A 9,463-nucleotide genomic window follows, 5' to 3' on the forward strand; every position below is an offset into this window, starting at 1 on the left:
ATGACACCTCATCAAAATTGCCTAGTTGGCATTCATGATACTAGCTATGATACTATCATTACGACCAGTCTTATATGTGTTTGATTCAAATTGTGAATTTAATGAAGAGAGCATTTTTTATTGCAAAGTACGGCAAAATGAAGAGGAGTAGAGGACCGTAGCCATTCATATCCTTTACTGTATAATTTTGTGCTTCTATGTTGGCGTGCCAATTTTTTATTGCAAATTACTACCGACGTCCTGGGTTATTGGCCCCTTTCGTATTTCATGCCAAATTTTGATCTTAGATTTAACTAAGAAAAAATATTAATGCATGTCATCGAAAATAATATTGTTGAAAACTATGTTCAAATACGAATCCAACAATATTTTTTTGGTTACATGCATTTATACTTTCTTACTTAAATCTATGGTCAAAGTTTAGCATAAAATATAAAAATGACCAATAAATCAAGAAGGAGGTAGTACTGCAAAAAAGAAGAAGTTAAAGCTAACACGGTAGATAGCCTAGGGTTGTATAGGGTACCACTACTATCGTACACAAAGCATGCGTACCGTGTAACGGGGGCTAGCAGTAGTAGTAGTATCTTGTGAGCCCTAATGTAGTGGTCACAAGATTGGGTGGTGTTCCCTGGCTAGCTTATATGACCTTCTCTCCATGAGACCGATCTACGAGACTTTAATATTATTATCTACCTTGTGATTCTCTGCATTTGTGATTGTACCATCTATGACTTTAATTATGGCAAATAGTTTAGGTTTCATCGACTCATCTGAAGTTCAGGATCTGTTGATGACGCAGGCCAATACTTTTCTTACGCGAGTTGTGGGTTGTTAAGGATTCTTTCTTTTTATTGTATAAATAATGTCGTGGTCGGTGTAGTTTTCCCCGCTACAATTGAGCATATTTTTGTTGATGTATGATTCATATATTGTATTTGTATCAACATATCTGCCAATGAGGATCATATGTGAAGTGGATGTGTAAATAAACATAATACAAAAGGAGAAAACAATTATATCATACACTTCATTCACTGGGAAGAAAATGACTTATTTTCATCTTATCTTATCGCCGTTTTGTATGAGAAACCCAATCTAGTCGTACACCATCAATGATTATTCTCATGCGTTTCCGGTTAAGAAACGGTGAGAAATCCATCATGGCAATGTCACTGGCGTTGTTCATCTATTGGCACAACATCTCAACAAAAAACCGATGATGCCAGTAGTGGTTATCATAGTTGGCTCACTCGTGCGGTTATCAATACATAGAAAGCCTCAACACGATCCATCTCACCATTTTTTTGAAATAGAGCATCACCTCACCATTAGCTCATCTAATCATATCCAAACATGGTTTTTTTTCCTTGCCCTAAAGGCTGTGGTACATACAAATTATCGAGCTATCGACCTTGAATGGCGACAGCTCATGTGTATTGTCAACTTGACAGCCATCCCAAATACAGCCGTGCGCACGAAACACATTACGAGATAGCCGGAGGGTGCGTCCGTGAAAAGGCCCGCTAATCAGGTCCATAAAAGCAGAATCCATAGGTGGGAACATGGCAATGGCATGGAGGCTTGTGGGAGGGTTAAGCAACCAATCAAGAGTTTCGGCGGGATCGGACGGCAGCGGCAGCGCGCTACAAGGGGATGGACGGCCCTTCAAGATGTACGTGAGGCCTGCCGCACTGGTTGTGGGGCTCGCGGGGTAGCCGTTGTTGCTGCATGCATAGTGAGTCCTCCGAGCCGTCGATGGGGTTGTGAACGGATGGTTGCCAATAATAACGACGCAGCGTGCGGTGAAATACTACTTTGATTAATTAATGGCAGATGGCTGGAGTATATCTACTTTGTTGTGGTTCGTCTTCCCTTTCCCGTGGATAGCATACAAATGTGTGTTTGAGAGAGAGTAGTACTAGTAGGAAAGCATGCAGTCTCTCGATAGAGAGGGAGAGTGGTGGGTACATGGCACCGTATGACATCAAAGGGTGAGGTATGAACATCAGAAATAGGCGTTGTTGCTTTTCCGTTCGGTTTGCTTCGATCCGGCGCTCCTACGGGAAAGGAGAGCATCGATCTCAGTTCTCACCTAGCCAGCAGCATCTACGGACGCGAGTAGGCTGGGCTCGAGGACGGGTCGAGTGGCGAACAATGTGAATGCGTCGCGGAGATAGTCCGATGCAATGCAACCATCTGGAGGCTAGACCTAGATGTGTTGAGTCATTCGTGGTGCCTGTGTCCTTCCGAGGTGTTGTCAGTCGAGGCAAGATAATGTACGCCGCGTCACCACTGCTCGCTCACATGCCATGCACTTTCTTCCGGTAAAGGTGTTATTCCCGATGTCTCCAAATCCTACCATATCCTAACTCCCTCGATGTTTAAGATGGACATGCATCAACATAGAATGGCGTCGATAAAACATTACCGTGTGCCATCTAGTGCAGTGGCCACAAATGGGGATGGGGTTGATGCTCTTTGGCTAGTTTATATTCTCCTTCTCTCCTTGAGGCCGATCTATGACAATTTAATATTTTATCTACCTTCCGATCCTCTGTATTTGTTATTGTATCACATATAACTTTAATAGTTGCAATAATTTACATATCATTGACTCAAATAAAGGTTACGATCTGTTGATGACTCACGCCAATACTGTCCTTAGGTAGCTTGTGAGAAAAATGTTTGATATTTTCTACACTTAGAAAAATTGGATTGACACGGATTCCCAAGGCATGCCACGAGCACCAATCTTGAATGCCGCATACACCTGTTGTGTGTGTCATCGGCGTGAAGGAGGTGAAAGATCCAGTGGTATATTATTTGCATGTATTAAGTAATTAACATGGTATTATTGTAGGATGCTTTTTGTAGACCATTTTTTTATTAGTACATGCAAAATAGGCAAGGTAGACATGCAAAAATGGTAAAAAAAAACCATTAAACTAAGTTTAACACACAGTCACACTATCCGCATGCTCTGATGCTTGGGCCGCCTCTCGGCCTAGATGGTTTTGGTTAGGCCGCTGCCAATGCATGGATGCTTAGATGAGGTGCTAAGCACATTAAGGCCTCCTTTGGTTTGGAGAAATTTTGTAGGATTTTCATAGGATAGGATTTCTATAGGAAAAATTCCTTCAGAGCTCTTTGGTTTGTAGGAATGAAATCCTATTCCTATGGAGGAATTCTTTCTATCCTCCACATTTCATAGGAAAATAAACATTAGTCTAGACTCAATGGAAAAAATCCTATGATGTGAATCAAAGGGCATCTCCTTTTATATTCCTATGCATAGGATTTGAGATGCATGTCATCTCATTTCCTATGACTTTCCTATTTCTATGATTTTTCAATCCTATGAACCAAAGGAGGCCTAAATAGTTTAGCAACTATACTCCCTAATGCATAGGTGCTTAGCTTATGGTTGCTAAGCTAGCTTCATTTAATGATTTAGCAAATAAAGCTCTTCATGCATTGGTGGGCTTCCTTTCTTTAAATGTTTTGCTTAGGTTCACGCGTTTAGTATTGTTTGTTTCTGAGGTCACCACACTCATCTCTCTCCTCCTAAATAGCTTGCCACATTAGATTTTTTGCCTACGTGAAAGACTTAGCACATGTATAAAATGAAGCAATGGGAGGGGCCTTTGGCAGAGGTTAAGCAACCATGTCATCGGCGGCTTGTCTATCGATGACAATTGTCATGCATGGTGCTAGGCTCGTGGAAGGAGGGGCGGTTAATCAAACCAAACAAGGAATTTGGCAGGATCGGACAGGGGCGGCCAGCGGCGCTTCAAGATGCGTGCATGGGGCAGCCGTTGCTGTTGCATGCTAGCAGTCTGGCATCATCGTCTTCCGAGCTGTCAATGGCCGGAGTATGGTAGCGTGCGGTGAGATGCTACTCCATGGCTGATGGCCGGAGTAGCTGCTAAAAATACCTTTTCAAATTAGCTACTTATCAGTCGACTGATTTTCCAGTTTGGGGTCAGTCGATTGTTGAACGAGGGAAAGACCTCGCCGGAGATAAGGAAGGGACTCGCCGTCATCACCCCAGTATCTATCTTAGGGTTCAGGGTAGGGGCGGTGGTGGACGGTGGCGGTGGGGGGCGGTGGTGGGGGCGGGGGTGCACTTCGCCGGAGAAAAACTCTAGTTGCAGGCGGGGCTAGAGGGATGGCCGGGGCGACAGCTAGACCGGCGGTGGGGGCGGTCCTAGGGAGGGCGAGGCAGCGAGGCGGTCGCGGGAGCGCCGCCGGCCGCGGGTGGCGGTGGCCGGCGGTTCGGCCGGCGGCATGTTTGGAGGTTAGGAAGCTGAGGAAGAAGATCTTGCTGCCACACGATTTTCATCTAACGGTTCAGAAATCGACTGACGCAAACCCAAAAACTCAGTGGACTGAACTGTAGCCATTCCCATACTTTTCTGCGGACAGCAACGTGAAATACTCCTGCTACTCCTAGTCTAATCTAGTCTCTCCTGATTAAGATAATGAGTCTAGGTTAGAATTACTAGTGCGTGGTGGATACATTTCTTTATTGTAAAATACGAGTAACTCACTGAGATATACTTTCTCTGTTTCAAAATACTTGACTTTTATTTGTTCAAAAATAAATGTACTTATATACTAAAACATGTTTAAATACATCTATATTTTGATAAATGGGAGACATGTATTGTGAAGCGGAGGGAGTATAAAGCAGCAGACTTCCTTTAGAGATGAGTACTGTAGTGCATCTCAGCTGCAGGGTGTACCACGTACGTGCGCACGTATAGGTGTGTGAGGCCAATAGAGGCGAAGCCAGGATTTGAACATAGGGGGGGCGAAGAGGACAATGCATGTGCAAGAAAATGCAAGAGCAAAATATATCGATTCTTAAATATAGTGTCGATATCAAACAAACAAAGTCGATTTTTTCTTGCAATTACATTGAAATAGCTACACTTTTACTAGCTTAGATAGATGTGTATCCACGCACAACAGGCCCATCAAACCATCAAATATCAAACTTTGCAGTGATTTCACTCCTAAAATATATACATGTCCATCTGCATTCTGATCCGTTGACCGAGTGGTTAAAAAAAATGGCTTCACTTGTTAGTTATCGGTGGTCTCTTCTTCCTCATGCTTTATGCAATTCTAGACTTATAGTTAGTGCAAAAACGGGTATACAATTTGTAATTGAATCTAACTAGTACAACCTTTGTCCCAAATTATTTGTCTTAAATTTATCTAGATACAAATGTATTTATAATACTAAATCATGTCTAGATACATTCATGTGTAGACAAAATCTAAGACAAGCAATTTGATATGGAGGAAGTAGTTTGTATACTCTAAATGTAAAATAATATATCTATGTTGCATACCTCAGGTTGAGATTAGACAAGCCCACAAGCCGTGCCGTGAGAACCAAGAGGCGGAGATGTTTGCCAATTAGTAGATCAGCAAGTGGTAGACCCATACCGGCGCACGGAATCCGCAGCTTGGTTAATCAGGTCGTCACTGATGCTGATGGTCTGCCGCTCGATTAAGCCTAGCTCCGCGGCGGCGGCGGCAACGGCGGAAGGATTGAGATGAAGTTGCGCAAACAGATGGCAAAGCGATGTGTACTGTTTCAATAGATAAGTAATTTTCGAGGCCTGCTAGCAGTTCAAACCGATTATATACGTGGTCTGTGGGCTATCAATTGTGGGCTTGGGCTATTCAGCAGTAGTACGTACGTAGAGGTGTCAGGCCTGTGTGTTTGCTAATGACCAGATCCTCTTATGAATCCAACGTAGTACGTCAAACTAGGCAGCAAATCCTCTTACGAATCCAACGTAGTCCCCGCTGAGTTTCGTTGAGGGGGGCCGATCGATAGGGGGGGTCTGGCCCCCGCTCGCCCCCCCCTGTGGCTCCGCCTCTGGGCCAATATGTGGCAATATACTTTTCGGCGGGGGCGCAGTGCCAGTATTTACCCCGGCATATCATTTGTGGAACAAGCCAGCAGCAGTATACAGCACGTGACGGAGGAGAGTCGCGTCACCGTCACATACGACTAACACACGCCGAGTCGTCGTAAATAAAACAATAAAATAGGGGAAATCGGTTGGACGGCAGACGCTGCGTCGCTGCATCCAGTGTTCAGTTTGAGCGTTGCACTGTAGAAATAGCATAGTACTACTGCGCGTGTGAGATAGAGCGCGTGCGGCAGTGCTGGTCGCAGACCGTGCCGTACCGTGTTCAGAGGACTGGTCAATACGAGCCAGAAGAGATAGATAGGGGTGGTGATGGACTGGTGGTTGCATTAGAGCAACTCTAGCATATTCAGAAAAACATCCGGCCTGCAAAAATTCCGGCGAGTATGCGGGTTCGGGCCAATTTTCCAGACAGAACAGAGCCTGCATACTCGACTGGCTCGTAAATTTTTTTTGTCGCAGCCCGTAAACCGCACGCCCCGAGCACTATAAATGCGGTTCCGCGACCCTTTTGCTGGTCCAAACCCTATCCTCCCGTCGCCGCGATCCACCCGATTCCCCTTTCCCCTCTCCCAATTTCTCGCGGACGGCGACCCTCCGCCCCGCCTTCAGTCGCCATGTGGGGATAAATGTGGAGCTCCGGACGCGGCTCCGGCAGCAGATCCGGCCGTGAGAGGGACCCGGAGCGCGAGCGGCGCGTCCGGTCCGACGGCGCGAGGAAGCGCGGCACCCGGAGGTGGACCAACCACGGGCTGTCGCCGCCGGCGAGCTTCGACCGCCGCGAGACGGAGGAGTACGACCGCCGGCGCGCGTCCTTCTCCTCCGCGAGGTCTTCCTACGCCGGATTCTCCTTCTCCTCCACCGCGGGCTTCCTCCCCGTGAAGAGAGAGTGGTCGGACGAGGAGGAGGAGCTGGCGCCGTTCACCTTTGTGCCGGTGAAGGAGGAGCCCGAGGAGCCCGCTTCGCTCGGCCGCCGCGGAGTCGTCGGGCCCGAGGACTGCGTCGCGGACGTCGCCGCCGTCATTGCCGAGCAGAGTGTGCGCGAAGAGGAGGAGCGTCGGCGCCACGCCGAGGAGCTCGAAGCCCTCGAGTGGCGGCAGGCGGTCGCCGACAACGTCGCCGCCAACGAGAAGGCTGACGAGTGGCGCCGCATCCGCGCGGAGCAGGACGGAGAAGTACGTCGATCTGTGCAGCTCCGGCGAGGAGGATTGAGCGTCCTGCTCCTCCACGGCGTCGTCCAGTTTGCAGCGACCTCGCCGCCGTCAGATCCGACCCCCTAGTACTAGTTTAACGTAGTATGTAATATAGCTATGCTTGTAGTTTGTTGATCATGTGATGAACTATGTTTGTGCAATTTCTCCCGCGAAAGTTTTTTTTTTTCAAATTATGTAGGTTTAGATACAGGTACTGCTCGACCGCGCATGTTTTTGACCCGCAAACGTGATCTTCGTCAAACCGCAAACGCGTTTTACGGGTTGTATTTTTGCGAGATCTGCTAGAGTTGCTCTTACAAAGAGCAGAAACAGGAGAAAATTGTTTATTTAACACTATTTTAAAATGTATTTCCCTATTTGACACTAGAATTTTTTTTCTTATTTAACACAGAGTCTAAATTTTATGCCTTTTATGACACTTTTGCCTCTTTTTTCATCTAATAATGTTGTTAAATTGCATGTAAAAAGACACTTTTGCCCCTCCTATAATATGAACCGGTCATCTGAAATACGTCGATGAGCTATCGACTACAGTACACGCCCCGTCCCTATGGTCAAGCTCCTCGGCCGCATGTCCTGGCAAGAGGCAACCTGGGCAAGGCGTCAGCGCACGTCCTTGCTAGACAGCAAGACACGCCGGACCAAAATGGAGTCAATCGGATTCCACTCCATACACAAGGACCAGCTCGTGGACTCGGTCAACACGCGCATGCAGGAAGCAGGGTGCAAGTGCAACGGCGCCGCGCTCCGCATGTCTCTGCCTACTCGACAGCCTTTCTATTAAGATTCGGTAGCGAGATACCTTCAAAAAAAGATTCGGTAGCGAGCTGCCCCACTTGTTGTATCGGTACGTATATGTAACTTCAGAGATGCTAGCATAAGAGCAACTCCAACGGGCTGACCCAAACGGACGGCGTTTTTATCCTTTTTTGTCCGTTTGGGTCGGCCGTCCGCCCGCCGTCCGCCCTTTTTAGTTTTGGGTCGGCAGTGCGCCCAACGGGCTGACCTATTTTCATGACCGTAAGCGTTTAACATCATGCCGTTGCCCTGATTTTGGCGCTCCAGCGTGCGGGAAAGGTTCGCGTGCGCAGGGGAAAGCAGCCTAGCGCGCGCTGGTTTCGGCGCTCCAGCGCGCGGGAAAGGTTCGCGCGCGCGCCGCGGCCGGCACTCGCTATAAAGAAAGCGGTCCCTCCACACTCTGTCGGCCGCCCACTCTCGTCGCCTCTACGCCACCATGTCGATCCGCCGCCTGCGCGCTTCGGATTTTCGCGGAGTTCGCGAGCGCCGCTCCGGCGCCTTCTCCGCCGAGATCTGGTTTCGCGGGAAACGTCTCCAACGGCCCGCAGAAGAGGCGGCCCGCGCGCACGACGCAGCGGCGTGGCGCCTCCTGAGGCCTCATCGGGATATGAATTTTCCCAACGTGTCGAGCCAGCTGGCGCAGGATCTGGCGCCTCTCCCGCGGCTTTTCACCGACAAGGACCATCGTGTCCAACGGAGGCGGCAGCGTCGCCTCGCCATCGCAGAGAAGGACATGGAAGCCTTGGTGCTGTGGCACGGAGGCTACCCGCAAGACATCGTCGACGAGCGCCAATTCTACAAGCAATTGAGATCGGAGAGGGACGCGAGGAGGAGGGAGCGAGCCGCCTATCGGGAGGACAAGCGTTCGCGGAAGTAGGCATCTCAATTGAAACTGAAGCTACAAGAAACGTCGGGTTGGGACTTTGAAGACGAGCAGCTTGCTGACGCCTACCTTCAAACGTCGGAGGAGGACATTACCGAGTCGGAGTCAGAAAGCGACGAGTAGTGGTCTTTTTCTTTTATCTGTGTACGCTAGAACTATCTATGTATCCATTTTAATCTAAAAAATGGCCGGCGATGTTGGCGACGTAGCAGGCGGGTGAGTGTGTGAATCCAATGTGCCACCGACCAGCGGGCCCAGTGAAGAAAGAGGGCGAGTGCGCGCGCGTCCGTCTTGTGTCCACACCGACGCAAATCAGGTTCAAAATGGGCCGAGAATGGTTCGGCAGGCGGACGAAAGCGGACGCGCGTCCGTTTTGATTGGTGCGTTGGGCCGGCTTTTTTGTCCGCACCGATCCAAACGGACGGCCGCGGACGAAATGGGTCGCTCCATTGGAGTTGCTCTAAGCGGTTGATTGATTTTTCTTGAAAATTGACTGACACAGCTATCAAACCGAGCCGGTTGTTGGATACATACATACATACAACATTAACATTCATCAAAATTTTGATCACATATTACATGAGGGGCAAAAACGACTTTTCAAATGTCATTTA

At 48.3% G+C, this 9,463-nt stretch overlaps 1 protein-coding gene across 1 annotated transcript; it reads left to right on the forward strand.

Moving 5' to 3' along the window:
- Nucleotides 1–8,402: 8,402 nt before the first annotated feature.
- On the forward strand, nucleotides 8,403–8,843 carry LOC147964261 (uncharacterized). Its single transcript, XM_087529898.1, has one exon. It carries the CDS (start codon nucleotides 8,403–8,405, stop codon nucleotides 8,841–8,843), a length of 441 nt encoding a protein of 146 aa, XP_087386024.1.
- The last annotated feature ends 620 nt before the right edge of the window (nucleotides 8,844–9,463 follow it).

This window comes from Triticum urartu, chromosome 6A (assembly GCF_056163025.1).
Source record: "Triticum urartu cultivar PI428250 chromosome 6A, HENAU_Tu73, whole genome shotgun sequence".
NCBI lineage: Eukaryota > Viridiplantae > Streptophyta > Magnoliopsida > Poales > Poaceae > Triticum > Triticum urartu.